This window comes from Eubalaena glacialis, chromosome 6 (assembly GCF_028564815.1).
Source record: "Eubalaena glacialis isolate mEubGla1 chromosome 6, mEubGla1.1.hap2.+ XY, whole genome shotgun sequence".
NCBI lineage: Eukaryota > Metazoa > Chordata > Mammalia > Artiodactyla > Balaenidae > Eubalaena > Eubalaena glacialis.
Genome location: NC_083721.1, coordinates 524,263 through 547,713, shown reverse-complemented (window position 1 = coordinate 547,713; position 23,451 = coordinate 524,263). Strand labels below are relative to the sequence as shown.

Here is a 23,451-nt window from a genome sequence, read left to right as displayed (position 1 = left end):
TCACCACGGGGCCGGGAGAGGGGATGCCCAGATCTCTCGGGTCAGCAGCTGTCTGGTCCTTGGGAAGCCCACCCCTCCAGCAGCTGCTCACGGGGAGTGGAACAGGCAGAAGGGCTGGGCGAGCCCAGAGACGCTGGAGGCCAGGGGCAGGCCCGTCCTGTCCAGCCGTGGCTCCCCGGGCTGACTGTGGGTGAACGTGGGTGACGGCCGTCCTGCCCCCGGGGTCCCGGGAGGGGACGTGGGCACCCCGGCAGCACCTGGTCCTTTGCGAGGGCTCAACCAGGGCAGCTCTCCAAACTCAGGCCCCGATGCCAGGTCCCACCCGAAAGAGCCTGCAGGCCCAGGGGTGGGGGCCCAAAGTGCCCACCAGACGGCCCTGCATCCTGCAGAGGGCCCCCAGGTGGTGGGGAGTCTCAGCCAGGGTAGTGTCTGGCGGCTGGGAGGGATGAGGTCTGTTATGGGCTGAATTGTGACCCCACCCCCAAATTTATGTCGAAGCCCTAATCCCCAGCGTGACCGTGCCTGGAGACAGGGTCTTTGCAGAGATAATGAGGTTAAAATGAGGTCACTAGAGTGGGCCTGATCCCATAGGACTGGCATCCTTATGAGATTAGGACATAGACACCCACAGAGAGTGATGACCACGTGAGGACACAGGGAGGAGACGGCTGTCCACATGCCCAGGGGAGAGGCTCCAGGAGGAACCAGCCCTGTGGCACCTGGATCGCAGATTTCAGCCTCCAGAATTGTGAGATGATAAATTTCTATTGTTTAAGCCGCCCTGTCGGTGGTATTTGTTACAGGACCTGAGCTGACTGAGACAGGGGCCAGTGCATCTGGGACACACAAGGCTGTGACAACCAAGGGACAGGGTGCCCTAGCACCTTCATCCTCATACCTACAGCAGAGAAGGAACCAGGAAGGTGTCCTGACTGCAGAGCCCCAGGGGGCCACCTGCCCTCTCTAGGCTTCAGGAGAGTCGGGGGCCAGAGGGCTCTGGCAGGAGTGGGGCTGTGTGTCCTACGGAGACGGTTCTGGGCCAGGGCTTGGCCACGGCTGGGAACGCAAGATGCAGGGACAGGACCCAGTGTGATGCTGGGACCAGTTTTGTTTTGTTTTTTCTTTTCTATTATTTTTCTATCTCAGGGGAGTGGGACCAGTTCTTGGGGGCAGTTTTGAGACATTAAAATTTTTGGCAGGTGCTAAAGATAGCTCCTGAATAGCGGACCCTGGAAAGCTCCACCATTTACAGGAAAAAGCCATCTCACCAGCACCCGCTTGCTAGTTTCTACTATCACCTTCCAACCAAAGGGACCAGGGCTCTCGATCCCAGAACCAGGCAGAAAATCGACGCCCTTTGCACACTGGCTCCCCTCCCCTGAGGGCTCCGGCTTCCTCGAATCATCTCCCAAGTAAACTGCCTGTCCTGCGCCAGCCTCACCGGCAGGGCACACCCACACAGCTGCACGCGGGCACGTGGTTTAAAGCGCTGCAGTCGCTGTCCTGCAATTCCTGACTTCCGAAAAAGGGGCCTGTGTTTTCACTCCGCCCTGCAGATTCTGCAGCTGTCCTGCCTGCTGCCGAATCCTTGCCCCGGGCTCCGCCTTCGGGGAAACCCCCAGGGGGACGGACCGCTGCCCTTCCGAGAGGAGGCACTGCGACCCCAGGGGAGGGGGCCAGGCGCCGTGTGTGCGGACGGGTCCTCGGGGTTGGTGGCCTCGTACCAAACACAGCGGGGCCTCCGCCCTCAAAGAGCAGCGGTAAAGGAGGAACAGCAAACAGACGACTTTTAATAGAGTGCGACTCGCCGCGCAGGTGTGGGCGGCGGGGCGGCGGGGCGGGCGGCCGGGCGCCGGCCGGCGGCGCACCGGGCCCCGGCGCCCTCAGCGCGCCCTCCGGGGAGCGGACGAGGAGCGCGGCGCGCGGGTTGCAGCGCGCGTTTATTGCAGGGAGGCGCGGGTCGGCGGGTTCACCAGGCGAAGAGCGGGCGGCTGTCCTCCTTGGAGAGCTCGCACAGGCAATTGAGCAGCAGCAGCGAGTCGCCCAGGAACTTGGGGGGCACGACGTCGATGACCAGCTTGCGCAGGGCGGCCGGGCTGCTGTGCAGCGGGTTGGCGCGCAGGTCGGGCCGCTGCTTCAGGATGCCGTAGGTGTTGATGAGGAACTCGCTGAACGCGGGGTGCACGTGGCGGCTGTAGCCCAGCCTCTCCAGGCGCGCCGTCAGCGTCAGGAAGCGGTGCGTCAGCTCCCGCCGCCTCTTCTCATCCACTGAGCCGTCCAGGGGCTTGATGGACGTCTGTGGGCACAGGCGCGGGTGGGCGGGCACAGCCCGGAACCCGCGGACGGGGGCGTGGAGGGGGGCCGGAGGCGAGGCCCAGGGGCCGGGCCGGGGCAGGGGCTAGATTCCCCGAGCGCAGCTGTGTAGGTGGTGACACTGAGGCCCACAGCCAGGCCCCCGCCAGGGGAGCCGTCTCCCAGTTTCCCTCCAGCACAGTGTCAGGGAAAGCAGGGAGCCGCACCGCAGGCGCGCAGAAGGTGTCTTGCCAGCCGGGGCTGAGCGTGAAAGTACTCCCCGGCCTGGAGCCACTCCTGAGACTGTCCCAAGCCAGGAAGCACAGGTCGAGAGCAAAGGGACTCATGGGACCAGCTCATCGTGTCCCCTGGCACATGTGCCTCAGACACCACTCAGGCTCGCCCAGGGCTGCAGCCGTGTGGGCACCACATGTGATGGGGCAGCAAGGGGACCCTGGGGCAAGGGGGAGTCCTAGGGCAGCAAGGGGACCCCGGGGCAGGGGGAGGGTCCTAGGGCAGGAAGGGGACCCCAGGGCAGGGAGGGCCCCAGGCAGGGAGGCGCACCTGCTTGATCTTCTCAGGGATGTTGGACACAGTGAAGCCATAGAGCCGGGTCACCCCTGGGAAGACATAGGCCAGGATGCGCCGGTCCAGCTGGAAGGCGATCTCCCCAACGATGCGCCCGTCCTTCTCAGTGCCGGCAAAGCTCTGGATCTCTGTGGGGGGAGGGGGGCGGGGGGGCCAGTGAGACAGGCCGGCCAGGACTCGGAGGGTCAGGGGCCACCAACCTTCCTCCTGCCTGTGCTCCAGGGTCCATTTCAGGGAGAGGACCGACCCAAACGCAGACACTGTGGGTTTGGGGTGAAGCCTCGGGAGCCCGGCAGAGCCTTCCCGCAGGGCCCTGGTCGTGACCTGAGGGGGCACCCTCCTGCCCACTGACACCTGCCCTCCACTGTGAGGCAAACACAAATTTAAAAGGAAACTTCGAATTTTCTGTTGCCAAAGGGGAAAGAGAGCTTTCCTCTCCTCCCTGTTCTTGGCATGTTCCGTGAGCACCCTGATCCCGGGTCCTTTCTCCATCCCTCCCCCGCTCCCCAACAAAGATGGATGTAAACACTTTAAAAGCCTGTTTCACAGCCCAGGATTATTTTTCTTGTCCCCAGGTCTGCTCAACACCCAGTCAAGGTTGACCCCTCAGAGGCCCCAGCCCTATGACCAGGTGAACTCGGGATGGGCTAGGCGTGTCCCCCACCTGAGGGTGGGGTCTGGTTAACTGAAGAACACGTAAGTAACACGTGTGGGTCCAGTCTGCGTAGCTACGTGAAACGGTGAGGCTCTGTCTTGGCAGCCTGTGTACATCGCATGCTGGTCTAGTGCTTATTCAGTAATAAGACTTTCCTTCGTTGTGAACAGGATTGCTGCGTTGGCAGGAGATTCTAATTTTAATTATTTCCCTCCGTCACCCCGGCACATCAACCACCCTCCCCTCCAAAACCTGCTTCCAAATCTCCCCTCCCCACAGCAGTCTCCGATGTCAGCAAGTCTTCCACCTGACAACCGTGATACGATCAATACCCTTCAAAACCACTGTGCTCTTTGAAGATCACACTGCCGACTGTTATCACCAGGTGCACCTGACCTTGAGAGACGGCCGAGTGAGAAAGGGCCTGCCTCACAATGCCCGGGGCGCCCTCACTGACCAGGACATGCCCGGCTCGGGGGGCGCAGGCTCTCGGCACAGGATCCTGTGCCTTCCACGCTCTGCCCTTTCTTCCCCATGGGAGACATTTAATAACGTGCCCGTTTCTAAAGCTTTTCCTAAAGCCCTGCAACCTTCAAACCCGCCCGTGATCCAAACCCCTTCCAAGGGTGTTGGATGGTGCAGCCCTGCCAGGTCCGTCCACCGGGCGGGCAGTGCACAAACGGGCTGGGTGCTCCGCGTGGAGAGCCGGCCCCCCGGTCCTGTTACCCACAGACACCTGTGCCCACCAAAGGCTCAGGACCCCCAGCACACAGAGAGGTCGGCCTGACTCCCCACCCATGCTGGCAGGGCTCAGTGGCCCGGGGAGTTGCTGAACTGCTCCTGCGGGCTGTCTGTGTGGGCATGAGCGCTGGGCTCCAGGACCAACCCTGCCTGTGACCGCAGGCAGCTGTTCTGCTTCCCTTGGCCCCATCCTGTGACTGTCCACACAGCCCCCCATCCCAGAACCCCGCCCGGTCACTCTCCATAGGAACGTGATCGCCAGTCAGCACGGGCTTATCAAGGCCAGGTATTGGCAGCCTCCTCCTCTGCGGACACCAGGAGAGGCTGGGGGGACATCCGTCCTTCCGCTCCCTCGGCCGGGCCTGTGCAGGTGCTGAGCGGGGAGGACAAGGCCGAACTCAGAATAGTCCGGGTCTCAGGGGATGTGGGCCGGGCAGATGGGTGGGCCGACGGAGGGGCCGAGGGGGTGTGGATGCCCGGGGCAGAGGGCCTCCCCTGAGCCACACGACCCAGAGCCCTGTGAGGGCCCTGGGGTCACAAGGTCACAGGGTTGGGGGCAGCAGAGAGCCAGGTGTCTGAGGGCCCAGGAGAAATGCTGGGCTGACCCTGTGGAGACAGGGAGCCACAGAGGGTGTCGAGAAAGTAATCTGGCGGCTGCGGCTGGAGCGGCAGGACCGGCTCTGGACTCAGGGTTAAACCGGTGGTGACGGGGAGGTTCCTGGCGACAGGGGCTCGGCCCGCCTCAGAGGGGCCCTCGAGGCCGCCAGCAACCAACCCAGCTGAGGCCGGGCTGCGTCCGTTCCCTCCTCCAGGAGCATCTCTGGTCCTTCAGCGGTTTGACTCATCCTCACGATGAGCCTTTGAGGGGCCTCAGACTCCACTTACACACAAAGGAACTGAGGTTGAGGGGCTCGCTGCTTCCCAATGACTTTTAACTCTTTTTATTGAGATGTAATTCACATGATAAAATTCCCTCTTTTCAAATATGCAGTCCAGTGGCTTTTAGTATATTCACCAAGTCATATAACCATCACCACAGTCTACAAAACCCTGTACCCAATTAGCAGTCACTCACAATTCACCCTGCAACCACACATCTACTTTCTGTCCCTATGGATTTATCTACTCTGGACATTTCATATCAGTGGAATCACACAATATGTGGTCTTTCGTGACTGGCTTCATTCAGCCAGCATGTTTTCATGGCACATCCGTGTTGTAACGTGTGTCAGAACTTCAGTCCTATTTATGGCTGAATAACATTCCATTGTATGGATACAGCACATTCTGTTTATCCATTCCCCCACGGAGAGGCATCCAGGCTGTTTCCACTTGTTGGCTAATATGAATAATGCTGCTATGAACGCTCATATAAACATTTTTGTGTGGACAAATGTTTTCAATTCTTTCAGCGATATACCTAGGAATGGAATTGCTGGGACACGAGGTAACTCTATGTCTAACTTTTTGAGGGACTGCCCAACTGTTTTCCACAGTGGCGATGTGTGTAGGTGCCAGTTCCTCCACACCCTCTCCAACACTGGTTATTGTCTGTCTCTTTTATTATAACCATCCTAGTGGATGTGAAGTGGTGTCTCACTGCGGTTTTCATTTGCATTTCGCTGATGGCTGAGGATATTGAACATATTTTCACGTGCTTATTGGCCATTTGTCTGCCTTCTTTGGGGAAATGTCTATTTAAATTCTTTGCCCATTTCTAATTGGATTGTTTGTCTTTTCCTGATGAGTTGTAAGTGTTCTTATGTATTCTGGATACTGTTCCCTCCCTCATCGGATACATGATTTACACATATTTTCCCCCATTCCGTGAGTTGACATTTCACTTTCTTGAAATGTTCCTTTGAAACACCAAAGTGTTTACCTTTGATAAAGTCTGATATATCTGTTTTTTCTTTCGTTGCTCATGCCTTTGGTGTCACAGCTATGACTCTATTGCCAAATCCAAGGTCATAAGAGTTATGTCTATGTTTTCTTCTAAGAGTTTTATGGTTTTAGGTCTTTTAAGTCTTTGATCTATTTTGAGTTAATTTTCATACGTGGTGTGAAGTCCAACTTCATTATTTTGCACGTGGATATCCACTTTCCCAGCACCGTTTGTTGAAAAGACTCTTCTCTCCCCACTGAATTGTCTTGGAACCCTTGTCAAAGATCAAACCTGTAAATGCATGGGTTTATCTCTGGACTTATTCTATTTCATTGACTTGTATGCCTGTTCTTATACACGTACCACGCTGTTGATTACTGTAACTTTATAGTAAATTTTGAAATTGGGAAATGTGAGTCCTCCGATTTTATTCTCCTTTTTCAAGATTGCTTTGCCTATTCTGAGTCCCATGCATTTCCATACAAATTTTAGGATCAGCATGTCAATTTCTGCAAAGGAGCCAGGTGGGATTTTGATAAGGATTGCATTGAGATTTGTGGATCAATTTGGGAGGTTTTGCCATCTTGATAATATTAAGTCTTTTAAGCCATGACCGCAAGATTTCTTCCATTTATTTAAGTCTTCCTTAATTTCTTTCAACCATGTTTTGTAGTTTTCAGTGTTCTCCTTCCTTAATCACTTAGCAGTGCTGCAGAAGTTACCCAGGAATTAAAGCTGAGAACCAGATACACTGCACAGAAACATGTTAGGGAAAATGGGGCCCATGGAGGAGCAGGGTGCAAACTCCCCCTTCTGTATTAATACATTAATCTCATCAGGAATCAGTCCTTCTCCCTGCTTCCCTCTCTCCCTAAAGTATAAATTAGGCGGAAGAAACGAGCTACACCTGAGAGGATCTAGAAATCATGTCTAGCCAACTTGGGCCTTCCAAGATCCAGCCAAAAACCTATTCCTCAAAGAAAAAAAGTCAGTAAGATTGATAAACCTCTATCCAGACTTATTACAGAAAAAGAGAAAGAAGACAAAAATTACCACTATCAGAAATGAGAGATGGCATCACCACAGATTTTACAGACATTAAAAGGATAATAATGTAATATTAACAACAACTTTATGCCCATAAATTTAACAACTTGGATGAAATGAACCAATTCCTTAAAAGATACAAAAGCTCACTTTTGTATCTTTTTTTGTGAGTGAACTACCAAAGCTCACTCAAGAAGAAATTTAAAAAAATCTGAACAGCCTTACATCAACTAAGGAAATTGAATTTGTTGGGGTGGGGAGAGAATGTTCCTACAAAGAAAATTCAACGCTCAGATGGTTTCAGTGGTGAATTTTACCAGACACCTAAGGAATACATAATGCCAGTTCTACACAAACTGATCTAGATAATTAAAGAGAATGGAACACTTTCTTCCTCATTCACTGAGGCTGACATTAACCCAATATCAAAGTCAAAAAATGACATTATAAGAAAACTAGAGACCAATATCCCTCACAGACTGCAAAAATTCTTAACAAAAATTTAGTAAATTGAATCAAACAATACAAAAAAGTGTAAATACATCACGACCAAGTGAGGTTTATCTCAGTAATGCAAGGTTGGTTTATAATTCAAAAATCAATCAATGTTATTTACCATATTAGCAAACTACACATGAAAACCAAATGCTCATCTCAATAGGTGCAGAAAAAGCATTCAACAAATTCCAAGATCCGTCCAGGACGACTCTAAGCAAACAAGGGATTGAAGGGGACTTCCTCAGCCTGATGGAGGGCATCTACAAAACTTAGCTGACATCATACTTAACGGTGACAGACTGAATGCTTTCCCCCTAGATCCGAAAAAGACAAGAATGCCCACTGTCACCATTTCTATTCAGGCCTTCAATTGATTGGATGAGGCCCACCCACATTAAGGAAGTCAATCTGCTTTACTCAGTCTATTGATTTAAATATTAAACTCATCCAAAAACATCCTCACAGAAATACCCAGAATAATATTTGACCAAATATCTGGGCACCTAATGGCCCAGTCAAGTTGACAAATGGGGTCAATATACAAAACCAATTGTGTTACTATATACTAGAAACAAATAATCAGAAATTCATATTGATAAAAATAATACTATTTATTTTTCAGCATCAAAAACATGAAATACTAAGGGATAAATTCAACAAAAATGTGCAAGATCTGTACACAGAAAACTATAAAATATTGCTGAGTGATATTTTTAAAGAACTAAATAAATGGAGAGATACACAGGCATACCTTGGATATATTGCTGATTCAGTTCCAGACCACCACAATAAAGCAAAATATCACACTAAAGCAAGTCACATGAATTTTTTTGGTTTTTCAGTGCACATAAAATTAGGTTTACACTATACTGTAGTCTATAGTGTGTGATAACATTATGTCCAAAAAAAAACAATGTACATACCTTAATTTTAAAATACTTTATTGCTAAAAAATGCTAACCATCATTTGAGTCTTCAGTGAGTCACAACCTTTTTGCTGGTGGAGGGCCCCTGCCTCAGTGCTGATGGCTGCTGACTGATCAGGGTGGTGGTTGCTGAAGGCTGGGTTGGTGTGGCAATTTCTTTAAAAAGGTAACAATGAAGTTTGCCACATTGACTGACTCCTCATTTCAAGAACAATTCCTCCGTAGCATGCAATGCTGTTTCATAGCATTTCACCCACGATAGAACTTCTTTCAAAATTAAAGTTAATCCTCTCAAACCCTGCTGCTACTTTATTGACTAAGTTTATGTAATGTTCTAAATCCTTTGTTGTCATTTCAACAATCTTTACAGCATCTTCACCAGGAGTAGATTCCATTTCAAGAAACCACTTTCTTAGCTCATCCATAAAAAGCAGCTCCCCATCTATGAAGGCTTTATCCTGAGATTGCAGCAAGTCAGTCACACCTCAGGCTCCACTTCTGATTCTAGTTCTCCTGCAGTTTCCACCACATCTGCAGTTATTTCCCCCACTAAGTTCTTTTTTTTTTTTTTTAAATAATCGAATATTAGGGTTTTGTTTTGTTTTTGGCTGCGTTGGGTCTTCGTTGCTGCACGCAGGCTTTCTCTAGTTGCGGTGAGCAGGAGCTACTCTTTGTTGCAGTGCGAGGGCTTCTCATTGCGGTGGCTTCTTTTATTGCGGAGCACGGGCTCTAGGCGTGCAGGCTTCAGTAGTTGTGGTGTGTGGGCTCAGTAGTTGCGGCACACAGTCTTAGTTGCTCCACAGCATGTGGGATTTTCGAGGACCAGGGCTCGAAACCGTATCCCCTGCATTGGCAGGCGGATTCTTAACCACTGCGCCACCAGGGAAGCCCCACACTGAGGTCTTGAACCTCTCAAAGTCATCCATGAGGGTACCAACTTCTTCCAAACTCCTGTTAATGTTGATATGTTGACCTCTTCCCGTGAATCATGAATGTTCTTAATGGTATCTAGAATGATGAATCCTTTCCAGAAGGTTTCAATTGACTTTGCCCCGATCCATCAGAGGAATCACTGTCTGTGGCAGCTGTAACCTTACAAAATGTATTTCTTCAATAATAAGACCTGAAAGTCAAAATGACTCCTTGATCCATGGGCTGCAGGATGGATGTTGTGTTAGCAGACATGAAAACAACCTTTATCTCATTGTCCATCTCCATCAGAGCTCCAGGGTGACCAGGTACATTGTCGATGAGCAGTAATATTTTGAAAGGAATCCTTTTTTCTGAGCAGTAGGTCTCAGTAGGGGGCTTAAAGTATTCAGTAAACCATTTTGCAAACAGATGTGCTGTTATCCAGGCTTTGTTGTCCATTTATAGAGCATAGGCAGAGTGCTCTTAGGGTTTTCAGACGATAAATGAGCATTGGCTTCAACTTCAAGTCACCAGCTGCATTAGCCCCTAACAAGAGAGTCAGCCTGTCCTTTGAAGCTTTGAAGCCAGGCAGTGACTTCTCCTCTCTAACTGTAAAGTCCTAGATAGAATCTTCTTCCAACAGAAGACTGCTTCGTCTACATTGAAAATCGGTTGTTTAGTGTAGCCACCTTCATGAATTATCTTACCTGGATCTTCTGGACAGCTGGCTGCAGCTTCTACATCAGCACTTGCTGCTTCACCTGGCACTTTTATGTCATGGAGATGGCTTCTTTCCTTAAACCTCATGGACCACCCTCTGCTAACTTCAAACTTCTCTTCTGCAGCTTCCTCACCTCTCTCAGCCTTCATGGAATTGGAGAGAGTTAGGGCCTTGCTCTGGATTAGGCTGTGACTGAAGGGAATGTTGTGGCTGGTTTGATCCTCTATCCAGACCACTGAAACTTTCTCCATATCAGCAATAAGGCTGTTTCACTTTCTTATCATTCGTGTGATCACTGTAGCACTTTAATTTCCTCCAGAACTTTCCTTTGCCTTCACAGCTTGGCTAACTGTTTGGCACAAGAGACCCAGCTTTAGCCCATCTCGGCTTTTGACCTGCCTTCCTCACTCAGCTTCATCATTTCTAGCTTGTGGTTTAAAGTGAGAGACATGTGACTCTTCCTTTCACTTGAACACTTAGGTTATTAATTGGCCTAATTTCAATATTGTTTTGTCTCAGGGAATAGCGAGGCCTGAGGAGAGGGAGAGAGACAGGGGAGGGCTGGTAGGTGGAGCAGTCAGAACGCCCACAACATATATGCATTAAGTTTGCCGTCTTGTATGCGCATAGTCCTTGGTGTCCCAAAACAGTTATAATAGTAACATCAAAGACCACTGATCGAAGATCACCACAACAAAGATAATAATAATGGAAAAGTGTGAAATATTGCAAGAATTACCAAAACGTGACACACAGACATTATGTGAGCAAATGCTGTTGGAAAAGTGGTACCAATAGACTTGCTCCACGTAGGGCTGCCACAAACCTTCAATTTGTAAAAAATGCCATATCTGTGAAGCACACATAAAGCAAAGTGCAATAAAACAAGATACGCCAGTACAGTGTTCACACATCTGAAGATTCAATATTGTTACAATGCCATTTCTCTGAAAAGTGACCTGGAGGTCCAGGACAATTCCAATCAAAATGCCAGCAAGGTTTTTTTGTAGAAATGGGCAAGTTGATTCTAAAATTCATACGGAAGAACCTAGAATAGCCAGAACAACTTTGACAAAAAGAACAAAGTTGAAGAACTTATACTATCTAATTTACAGTCTTATTATAAAGCTACAGTAATTGAGACAGTGTGTATTGGAATCAATACTGACACAGATAAATTCAGCAGCACAGAGCCCGGACCACGCTCCCCAGCAGCAGCCTCCCACCCCTCACTCACCCCTCGCCCGCTGTACCGTTAAGGTAGTAGCTCCTCCTGGTCCTGTCCCCGGAGGGCAGGCTGCTCTCCAAGAAGCACACCTTCTTGGGCCGGCCCACCTCCCTGGGCTCCTGCAGGGTCTTGTCCGCCAGCGGGTCCTGCAAGGGACTCAGGAGCGGGGACAGCTTCCAGTCAGAGCTGTGGGGTGCAGACAGCTCCGGGGAGCTGAGGAAAGCCTTGAAGGGCACCTGGGAGGAGGTCGCACAGCCCGGGGAGGCATCGTCCTCGCTGGAGAGGGGGGCGTGTGAGCACAGCAGGTCCTCCAGGGAGGACGCCTGCAGCTGGGAGGGCGCATCAGGGCCACTGCTGAACCTTCCAAAATCTGGAACTGGGGCAGGGAGGAGAGGAAGGAGACGTCAGGCTGAGGTTCCCGAAACATCCCGAGAAGTGTAGAGACCACTTTAAGAACACGCACACACCCTGCCCCGGCTCTGACACCTGCTCCCATTTCCGCTTTGGAGGAGGTGACGGACACGTGGGTGAAACAGCTATGGGCGCCAGCACCCAAGGACACTAGCAGCCTCGGGTTCACGGGCACAGTGAGCGTGGGTGCCTCTGACGCCTCCTCCCACCTGTGCATCCACACAGTATGACAGTGACTTTTATGTGCTTCTTAAATTTTACATAAATGGTATCATCTGACACGTTTTTATTCTGAAACTTATGTTTTTTTGAGATTTATCCACATTGACTGAGTCATTTGGTAGCTCACTGGTTCATTTAACCATTTCCCGGCACACGTGCACACACACTGCACACAGACACAGATTTTTTTATCCATCATCCCACGGATCCATGTGGGGCTGTTTCCAAGTTTCCTTGTAAAAGCAAAGCCGTGATCAGCGTCCCTCGATGTGCATCCCCTGCCAAACACACAGCCCACAAACTGTCAACGGGACACACCTCAGGAGCTTAACAAGGCTGAGGCGTCAAGGGTCCCCAGAGCTGGATTCTTCCTCTGGCTCAGCCCCAGAGGAGCCTGGAGCCCTGTGCTCAGGACGCAAATATTCCAAGGGGAGGTGGGCTGTGCCAGCAGTGGGCAGGGGCTGGAAAAACTCACCTCATGGACTTGGGGAAGAGCCACATCTATGACCCAGTTTTAAAGGGATTGTTGTGTGGCCAGGTGGGTTTGCACTTTTCATTTGGTTTCTATTTAGTGAATTGAAATTCTCTTCTGTTATTCCCAAGGCTTAATAAAGTTGTCTTAATCGTTAAAAAAAAAAAAAATTTATTTAATCCTCAGTGAAGTCCAAATTTTCACGTCACATTACAATAAAACTGTAAATGAAAAATGAGAGTCAATAGAAAACTCCATCTCCTCAGAATTAAAAGCATTCTCTTAAGTAATGATCAGATCAAGGAGGAAATAAAAATAGGAAAAAAATGATTACTGAAAAATAATGAAAATCAGAACACTATATATATTACAACATCAGTACATTTAAAACTGTATTTAGGCGGACGCTGGGAGGGCTCACGCCAAGGAGTACTTCCCAGAACTTCTGCTGCCAGTGTCCTTGTCCTCACGGTGAGACACAGCCAACCCCGCCTCTGCAGGAGGCCCTCCAACACTAGCAGGATTTCAGAGAGGATTTAACATATAACGGGAAGAACTCTGCTCTCAGTTTGAAGACAGGGTTTTCGATCAGCAGTGGTCCCTTGGTATCGTTAGATTGACTATTGATTCATTTTCTTCTACGTCAGTCAAGATCTATCATCTGAGTTTCTGATGCTGCTGACTCTACGTCTCAACCTGGATGTTTTAAGAGCATTACAAACTGAGCAAGTCTGAAAATGAACTGGTGGATAAAAGTAATCATCTAAATTCTCCTCTGGAGAGGGCAGACAGCAGAAGCAAGAAGAACTACAATCCTGCAGCCTGTGGAACAAAAACCACATTCACAGAAAGATAGACAAGATGAAAAGGCAGAGGGCTATGTACCAGATGAAGGAACAAGATAAAACCCTAGAAAAACAATTAAATGAAGTGGAGACAGGAAACCTTCCAGAAAAAGAATTCAGAATAATGATAGTGAAGATGATCCAGGACCTCGGAAAAAGAATGGAGGCAAAGGTTGAGAAGATGCAAGAAATGTTTAATAAAGACCTAGAAGAATTAAAGAACAAACAAACAGAGATGGGTAATACAATAACTGAAATGAAAACCACACTAGAAGGAATCAATAGCAGAATAACTGAGGCAGAAGAACAGATAAGTGACCTGGAAGACAGAATGGTGGAATTCACTGCTGCAGAACAGAATAAAGAAACAAGAATGAAAAGAAATGAAGACAGCCTAAGAGACCTCTGGGACAACATTAAATGCACCACATTCACATTATAGGGGTCCCAGAAGGAGAAGAGAGAGAGAAAGGACCTGAGAAAATATTTGAAGAGATTATAGTTGAAAACTTCCCTAACATGGGAAAGGAAATAGCCACCCAAGTCCAGGAAGCGCAGAGAGTCCCAGGCAGGATAAACCCAAGGAGAAACACGCCGAGACACATAGTAATCAAACTGACAAAAATTAAAGACAAATTATTGAAAGCAACAAGGGAAAAACGACAAATAACATACAAGGGAACTCCCATAAGGTTAACAGCTGATTTCTCAGCAGAAACTCTACAAGCCAGAAGGGAGTGGCATGATATATTTAAAGTGATGAAAGGGAAGAACCTACAACCAAGATTACTCTACCCGGCAAGGATCTCATTCAGATTCGACGGAGAAATCAAAAGCTTTACAGACAAGCAAAAGTTAAGAGAATTCAGCACCACCAAACCAGCTCTACAACAAATGCTAAAGGAACTTCCCTAAGAGGGAAACACAAGAGAAGAAAAGGACCTACAAAAACAAACCCAAAACAATTCAGAAAATGGTCATAGGAACATACATATTGATAATTACCTTAAACGTGAATGGATTAAATGCTCCAACCAAAAGACACAGGCTTGCTGAATGGATACAAAAACAAGACCCATCTATATGCTGTCTACAAGAGACCCACTTCAGACCTAGGGACACATACAGACTGAAAAGTGAGGGGATGGAAAAAGATATTCCATGCAAATGGAAATCAAAAGAAAGCTGGAGTAGCAATACTCGTATCAGATAAAATAGACTTTAAAATAAAGAATATTACAAGATACAAGGAAGGACACTACATAATGATCAAGGGATCAATCCAAGAAGAAGATATAACAATTATAAATATATATGCACCCAACATAGGAGCACCTCAATACATAAGGCAACTGCTAACAGCTACAAAAGGGGAAATCGACAGTAACACAATAATAGTGGGGGACTTTAACACCTCACTTACACCAATGGACAGATCATCCAGAAATAAAATTAATAAGGAAACACACGCATTAAATGACACAATAGACCAGATAGATTTAATTGATATTTAACTGATATTTATAGCACATTCCATCCAAAACAGCAGATTACACTTTCTTCTCAAGTGCACATGGAACATTCTCCTGGATAGATCACATCTTGGGTCACAAATCAAGCCTCAGTAAATTTAAGAAAATTGAAATCATATCAAGCATCTTTTCTATGAGATTAGACATCAATTACAGGGGAAAAAAACGTTAAAAAAAAGTAAAAAAAACAAACACATGGCGGCTAAACAATACGTTACTAAATAGCCAAGAGAGCACTGAAGAAATCAAAAAATACCTAGAGACAAATTACAACAAAAACACGACAATCCAAAACCTATGGGATGCAGCAAAAGCAGTTCTAAGAGGGAAGTTTATAGCTATACAAGCCTACCTCAAGAAACAAGAAAAATCTCAAATAAACAATCTAACCTTACACCTAAAGGAACTAGAGAAAGAAGAACAAACAAAACCCAAAGTTAGCAGAAGGAAAGAAATCATAAAGATCAGAGTAGAAATAAATGAAATAGAAACAAAGAAAACAATAGCAAAGATCAACAAAACTAAAAGCTGGTTCTTTGAGAAGATAAACGAAGTTGATGAACCATTAGCCGAACTCATCAAGAAAAAGAGGGAGAGGACTCAAATCAATAAAATTAGAAATGAAAAAGGAGAAGTTACAACAGACACCACAGAAATACAAAGCATCCTAAGAGACTACTACAAGCAACTCTATGCCAATAAAGTGGACAACCTGGAAGAAATGAACAAATTCTTAGAAAGGTATAACCTTCCAAGACTGAACCAGGAAGAAACAGAAAATATGAACAGACCAATCACAAGTAATGAAATTGAAACTGTGATTAAAAATCTTCCAACAAACAAAAGCCCAGGACCAGATGGCTTCACAGGTGAATTCTATCAAACATTTAGAGAAGAGCTAACACCAATCCTTCTCAAACTCTTCCAAAAAATTGTAGAGGAAGGAACACTCCCAAACTCATTCTATGAAGCCACCATCACCCTGATACCAAAACCAGACAAAGATACTACAAAAAAAGAAAATTACAGACCAATATCACTGATGAATATAGATGCAAAAACTCTCAACAAAATACTAGCAAAAAGAATCCAACAATACAGTAAAAGGATCATACACCATGATCAAGTGGGATTTATCCCAGGGATGCAAGGATTCTTCAACATACGCAAATCAATCAATGTGATACACCATATTAACAAATTGAAGAATAAAAACCATATGATCATCTCAATAGATGCAAAAAAAGCTTTTGACAAAATTCAACACTCATTTATGATAAAAACTCTCCAGAAAATGGGCATAGAGAAAACCTTCCTCAACATAATAAAGGCCATATACGACAAACCCACAGCAAACATCATTCTCAATGGTGAAAAACTGAAAGCATTTCCTCTAAGATCAGGAACAAGACAAGGATGTCCATTCTCACCACTATTATTCAACATAGTTTTGGAAGTCCTAGCCACGGCAATCAGAGAAGAAAAAGAAATAAAAGGAATACAAATTGGAAAAGAAGAAGTAAAACTGTCACTGTTTCCAGATGACATGATACTATACATAGAGAATCCTAAAGATGCCACCAGAAAACTACTAGAGTTAATCAATGAATTTGGTAAAGTTGCAAGATACAATATTAATGCACAAAAATCTCTTGCATTCCTATACACTAATGATGAAAAATCTGAAAGAGAAATTAAGGAAACACTCCCATTTACCATTGCAACAAAAAGAATAAAATACCTAGGAATAAACCTACCAAGGGAGACAAAAGACCTGTATGCAGAAAACTATAAGACACTGATGAAAGAAATTAAAGATGATACCAACAGATGGAGAGATATACCATGTTCTTGGATTGGAAGCATCAACATTGTGAAAATGACTCTACTACCCAAAGCAATCTACAGATTCAATGCAATCCCTATCAAATTACCAATGGCATTTTTACAGAACTAGAACAAAAAGTCTTAAAATTTGTAGGGAGACACAAAAGACCCTGAATAGCCAAAGCAATCTTGAGGGGAAAAAAACGGAGCGGGAGGAATCAGACTCCCTGACTTCAGACAATACTACAAAGTTACAGTAATCAAGACAATATGGTACTGGCACAAAAACAGAAATATAGGTCAATGGAAAAGGATAGAAAGCCCAGAGATAAATCCACGCACCTATGGTCAACTAATCTGTGACGAAGGAGGCAAGGATATACAATGGAGAAAAGACAGTCTCTTCAATAAGTGGTGCTGGGAAAACTGGACAGCTACATGTAAAAGAATTAAATTAGAACACTCCCTAACACCATACACAAAAATAAACTCAAAATGGATTACAGACCTAAATGTAAGACCAGACACTATAAAACTCTTAGAGGAAAACATAGGAAGAACACTCTTTGCCATAAATCACAGCAAGATCTTTTTTGATCCACCTCCTAGAGTAATGGAAATGAAACCAAAAATAAACAAATGGGACCTAATGAAACTTAAGAGCTTTTGCAAAGCAAAGGAAACTACAAACAGGATGAAAAGACAACCCTCAGAATGGGAGAAAATATTTGCAAACAAATCAATGGGCAAAGGATTAATCTCCAAAATATATAAACAGCTCATGCAGCTCAATACTAAAAAAACAAACAACCCAATCAAAAAATGGGCAGAAGACCTAAATAGACATTTCTCCAAAGAAGACATACAGATGGCCAAGAAGCACATGAAAAGCTGCTCAACATCACTAATAATTAGAGAAATGCAAATCAAAACTACAATGAGGTATCACCTCACACCAGTTAGAATGGGCATCATCAGAAAATCTACAAACAACAAATGCTGGAGAGGGTGTGGAGAAAAGGGAACCCTCTTGCACTGTTGGTGGGAATGTAAACTGATACAGCCACTACGGAGAACAGTACGGAGGTTCCTTAAAAAACTAAAAATAGAATTACCATATGATCCAGCAATCCCACTACTGGGCATATACCCAGAGAAAACCATAATTCAAAAAGACACATGCACCCCAATGTTCATTGCAGCACTATTTACAATAGCCAGGTCATGGAAGCAACCTAAATGCCCATCGACAGAAGAATGGATAAAGAAGATGTGGTACATATATACAATGGAATATTACTCAGCCATAAAAAGGTTCAAAATTGGGTCATTTGTAGAGACGTGGATGGATCTAGAGACTCTCATACAGAGTGATGTAAGTCAGAAAGAGAAAAACAAATATCATATAATAATGCATATATGTGGAGCCTAGAACAATGGTACAGATGAACCGGTTTGCAGGGCAGAAATAGAGACACAGATGTAGAGAACAAACGTATGGACACCAAGGGGGGAAAGTGGTGGGCGGGTGTGGTGAATTGGGAGATTGGGATTGACATATATACACTAATATGTATAAAATGGATAACTAATAAGAACCTGCTGCATAAAAAAATAAATTAAATTAAATTAAAATAATTTTTTAAATCCCTGTATTTAGAGGGACCTCCCTGGTGGCACAGTGGTTAAGAATCCGCCTTCCAATGCAGGGGACACGGGTTCAAGCTTTGGTCCGGGAAGATTCCACATGCTGCGGAGCAAGGAAGCCTGTGCACCACAACTACTGGGCCTGCGCTCTAGAGCCTGCGAGCCACAACTACTGAGCCCATGTGCCTCAACTACTGAAGCCCACGCGCCTAGATCCCATGCTCTGCAACAAGAGAAGCCATGCAATGAGCAGCCCGTGCACTGCAACAAAGAGTAACCCCCGCTCACCACAACTAGAGAAAGCCTGCGTGCAGCAACAAAGACCCAACGCAGCCAAAAAATAAATTTTAAAAAAATGCTTTATAAAACAAAAAACTGTATTTAGAGTGAAATTAGTAACTTAAATCCTTTAATTACTTCTCAAACATCACCAAAAAATTAAACACTCATATGGGAATGAACTCTTAAAGAAAGAAAAAGTTAGAAAATAATAAAAATGGCAGCAGAAATAAACTCGACACAGCTCTATGGAAAGTCCAATAAGATAGCGAAACTGTGGAAAGCTACTTTAGAGAAACAGAAAACATAAAGGAATAAAATTGGAAATAAGAAAAGTGATATAAGAATGACTAGGAAGATAATGTTTAAATTATAAAAGTATTGATATTATGTACAATTGAATATTAATTGAAAATTTTAATAAAAGGAGAGATCATCTGGGAAATTATTTTAAATGACTCAGAAGTAGAAAACCTAAATGGACCAATAAGCAAAAAAGAAAAACCTAGAAGTTACAGAATAATTATGCTGCAAAGGGCTGCAGGCCTGGGTGATTGGTTGGTGAGTGAGTTCTTTCAAGTTCCCAAACAATCCCTACATCATATAAATGAGGTTGGAACACTGAAAAAATTAGAAGATGCTTGACTATTAAGGTTATAAATTGTCACAACTCTGATATCAAATCCCTGCAAAGACAACCCACAGAAAGAAAACTGTAGCCCAGATTCATGTAGGAACAGGGTCCAGAGATCCTAAGCAAAGCCCCAGCCAAACAGATGCCACAACTGACACAGCTCAGGCCCAGGACCCACGGGGTCTCTCAACGAAGCAGCATAACAAGACCCCACAGACGAGCTGCGAGAAGCAGCTGAGGGCACTTCCGCCGATGCCAAAACGAGGTCATAAAAATTTAACAAAATGAGCCGTTTCTCAATTCTTTTTTTTTGTTCTTTAAAAATAAGGACTACTTCCCCAGCACCCAGACTGCACCCAGACTGCATTCCCCTGATCCCTGGGCAGACAGGGCCATTCACTGCCCACCACCCACCAGGAGGATAGGGGGGAGGCTGCCAAGGCCAAAGGTCCTGGAAGTTCTGAGGAACAAAGACAAAGACAGAAACAAGTGTATGAGCTGTCAACCTCGTTTAAAATGATCGTTTGTAAACAGAGCAACTACAGACTTAGAAAACATAGGAGAATGAACTGAAAAACTTAGCAGAATAAAACACCTTATGAACGGGCTGGATATAGGATAAATATCTACAAATCAACAGCCTTCCAAAACATAGCAACACTGATAACCGAAAATACAATGGAAAAAGAATTCCCATCCATGATTGCAACAAGTAACATAAAGTGCTCCAGGAATAAACTAATTAATGGGAAAGATTTATGTGTGAGAAATGGCTAAAGAGACTTGAAGAAACAGAAAATAGCTTAATAAAACTGCAGTAGATGAAATCATCCTCTGGGTAAATGTAAGCAGAAGAAATGTGAAAAAAATTACCCCTGCCTTCTGAGCCAGTGATTCTACTTTTAGGAAAACATACCCTAAGGAAATAACCCTAAATATAAAGTATTTTGCTGTGGTATTTACCTCAGGGTAAGAAAAAAGAACTGTCATTTCAAACATAAAAAGAGTTCTTTAAATTGTGGTTCATCTGATTTTTGGAATATTACACAGCCATTTGAAATATATTTATAACAATACAGAAACAGCTACATCACGGTGTTAAAGGGAAAGAGGGAGAGAGATACTCAGAAACTACTGAAATCACCTGACACTCCACCCAGGACAAGGAGTCCAGGCAACAGCGGAGGCTCCGTGACTCGAGGGGCTCGGGGACCAGCATGGTCTGAAGGAATAAGGCCCAGGAGGGAGGGGCCGGGACGGTCGAGGCCGCCCCCGCCTCTGTCCCTTGGCTCATGTGTGCCATATGCTCGAAGCGGCCCCAGGAGCCCCCGGTGTGGCCTGGTTCAGCTCCCACGGGTGAGGCCGTGCACTGGGAAGGTGCAGGGTGTCGAGGCCGCAGCCTTTTGGAGAGGGTCCCAGTGTCCTCTTCAACGTTTCAACTGCAAGCGGCCTTTGACCTAAGGGCTTCCCGACAGCTACCCCTCAGCAGGACGCAGATGCACACGTGAGGCCATCCGCGGTCACAGGGAGCTGGAAAGGCGCTGCTGCCGTGGGGTCCAGGCTGAAGGGCTTGTGGTGAGCCCACAGGGAACAGTGTACCCTCCAGGAGAGGGCCGATGGGCAACGACAGCAAGATGGACGGTCGGGGAGATCAACGTGTAGAACGGCTCAGCCCCAGTTATGTCAACCAAAAGGATCCCTAGACACACGCACAAACGGCCACCGACAAGGTCAGAGAGACGCCGAGTAGACGCTGACAGCGGCCGCCTCTGGGAGCGGGGCCAGGAGCCCAGGCCCAGCCTTGGGGTAGCCATGTTCCCTGAGTGACGCCGGTAAATGAGAAAAACGGGTTTTCAGAGCACGTCCTGTTTGGAATGCAGACAGTGAGCCGCTGCTGCGGGCAGCTCTCTTCCGTCTGTACCTTGAGCTGCTCGCAGGAACTCCTGCTGGTTCTCCAAGTCCAGCCCCAAGGTCAAGGCTGCACCCTCTGCCGAAGGCTGAACCCTGGGCATGGAGGTGACCCTGAGGATGGCTGGGGCCCACGCCGACCTTGGCCCTCGCCCTGCAGCTGGGGCTCCAAGGCCTCTCTGTGGAAGGCCTGGTGGCCGCGGGCTGGCCAGGGGCTGGGGCTCCTCCTAACACTGCTGCCCGGCAGGATCTGGGCTTGCCCACAGGCGGGGTGCTGGCCACGGTCCCAGAGACTCCGGGCCGACTTGGAGTCTGACGGGGAACAGCCCAGCCTGAGCGAGGGCCTGCACCTCGCCCGCAGCCCACCCTTCCGGCCCGGTGAGGCGGGGAGTGAGGGAGGGCCCAGCGAGCCTGTCCCCGGCTGACTGCGTGGATGGCTCTGAGCCCTGAGGGTAGGCCCTGGCACAACTCAATTCTTGGGATGAAGGGTGACAGAGCGGCACAAGGCAGGTGACTCTTGACAGTTGCCACAGTGCAGACGAGGCCTTGGGACCAGTGCCTCATGAGCCACCGTGCACTAGGCGTCCCTCGCAGGCTGCGAAGGCGGCACGGACCCTCTGCAGGCGTCACACGCGGGACACAGCACCGTGAGCAAGCGCCCGGGGACAAGTGTGTGCCTTGACCACCGGCAGGAGCTCAGGACACGGGCCCCCGGGTTTCTCCAGCTGCCCCTCCTTTACCCTCCATCCCCCCACGAGGACCCCCTGCTTGTCTGAGCTCCTTCCTCAAGGCCCCCTGAGGCTGAAGGTGTGGACATGCCGTGAGGGACCCTCGCACCCTGGGGACACACTGCGCCCACAAGCTGTGTGCAGGGGGCTGATGGGTGATGGCGCCACCTTCCACGTGGGCCTGCTTGCTCAGGGTGGCAGCAGGCATGCGGTGGACTCCAGGAGGTGACCCCACAATGGAGGTCCCCAGAGCAGCCCGGGCATCCTGCTGCGGAACTGGCAGCAGCTCAACTGCTTCCAGAAGGAAAGGAAAACATCTCACGCCCAGTTGAACGGCTCACCCCAAGAGACAGCAGGTCCACGGGGGCGGGCACCCCAGGGCGAGGGCTGGGGTGTGGACTCTGCCCGCCCTGCTGGGCAGTGAGTGATCACCGCCTCGGGGGACAAGGAGGCTGCCTGGTCAGGGGCCCACTGTCCACATCCCGACCACTCAAGGCCAAGGTCAGGGCTCCAAGCGCGCCCTAAATCATACTCCACGTGTGAAAATGTTTACAGCGCAGCCAACTAATTCCACAGAAAGCGCCACGGCCTCTGGAGCGGCTCCCACAGGGCGCGCTGCTTCACGGCTCCTCCCTCACCTCCTGCCGGTGACGCTGCAGGTCCTACCTCCCGGGCGCCCTTCCCGCCCCGGGTGCGGACCCGCCTGAGGACACAGGCCCGGGCTCACCTGCACTGCCAGGGGAGCAGGCCTCGGGGTAGGCAGGCGCCTTGGGGATGAGCAGGCCGCGGCCCCCGCGCCCACAGCTCTCCTGGCAGCTCTCACTGAGCAGCCGCTTCAGCATCTGGTTCTCCTTCATGAGGCGCACCTGCTTCTTGAGGTCCGCGTTCTCGCTCATGAGCCTGTTCGTCAGCTCGCTGCCCTCAGCCATGGCCGCGTCCTCAGGGCTCACGTGCGGGCCGTGGCCGCATGGAGGTGGGAATCCGGAGCCCAGGGGCGCCCCAGAAACACCAAGAGCCCGGAGTTCCACGCGCCTGGCCTTCCGCAGCCTTGTGATGTCGCCCTTAAAGCAGCGGCGCCCCGCGGCCACGAGGGAGCGGAGGGGAGGGGGCAGGAGGGTGGGGAGGGGGCGCCTGCGGCCTCGCGGGACGGGCACCCCAGCGCAGGGAACAGCGCAGGCCAAGGCCCAGACAGGAATGTTCTGGCATGTCCCAGGAACAGCCAGAACTCTGGGTCGCACCCTTGAGGGAGAGGAGGCCGTGGACGCAAGGAAGGCGGGCCGGGGAGCCCCTCGACGGCCCCCGCGGCCTACACAGCTCCAGCGGGCTCGAGGGGGCTGGCAGTTGGAGGCCACCTGCCGACCACACTCCCCTGGTCCAGAGGGTCCGGGCAGCACGTCAGTGTCCCCACACGGGCCACCAGCACTGAGTGTCAGGGACACGGACCATTACCGGA

The 23,451-nt window shown here is 48.3% G+C and overlaps 2 protein-coding genes across 3 annotated transcripts in view; both read right to left on the bottom strand.

Moving 5' to 3' along the window:
• Positions 1-1,954: 1,954 nt before the first annotated feature.
• Positions 1,955-22,927, bottom strand: SPATC1L (spermatogenesis and centriole associated 1 like). 2 transcript variants are annotated; one of them, XM_061193773.1, is made up of 4 exons: positions 22,726-22,927; positions 11,519-11,869; positions 2,857-3,008; positions 1,955-2,296 (listed from the first exon to the last, which is right to left on the bottom strand). In XM_061193773.1, exons 1-4 carry the CDS (start codon positions 22,925-22,927, stop codon positions 1,970-1,972), a joined length of 1,032 nt encoding a protein of 343 aa, XP_061049756.1. In that variant the 3' UTR covers positions 1,955-1,969. The 2 variants fall into 2 exon arrangements, with proteins under 2 accessions (XP_061049756.1, XP_061049757.1); XM_061193774.1 differs by having other exon boundaries at positions 11,519-11,863.
• LSS (lanosterol synthase) overlaps positions 11,815-23,451 on the bottom strand; it is a 57,459-nt gene continuing 45,822 nt past the window's right edge. The window contains exon 23 of the mRNA XM_061193771.1: positions 11,815-11,869. The gene's annotated coding sequence lies outside the window, so the exon portion shown is untranslated. The remainder of the gene's footprint in view (positions 11,870-23,451) is intronic.

Excerpts from the sequence above, each read along its gene's own strand:
- SPATC1L (XM_061193773.1), bottom strand. The coding sequence starts at position 22,927 with ATGGCTGAGGGCAGCGAGCTGACGAACAGGCTCATGAGCGAGAACGCG. Across the intron at positions 11,870-22,725 it reads CTGCTCCCCTGGCAGTGCAG|TTCCAGATTTTGGAAGGTTC; the intron begins GTGAGCCCGGGC and ends TCCCTGCCCCAG. Across the intron at positions 3,009-11,518 it reads GAGGAGCTACTACCTTAACG|AGATCCAGAGCTTTGCCGGC; the intron begins GTACAGCGGGCG and ends CTCCCCCCACAG.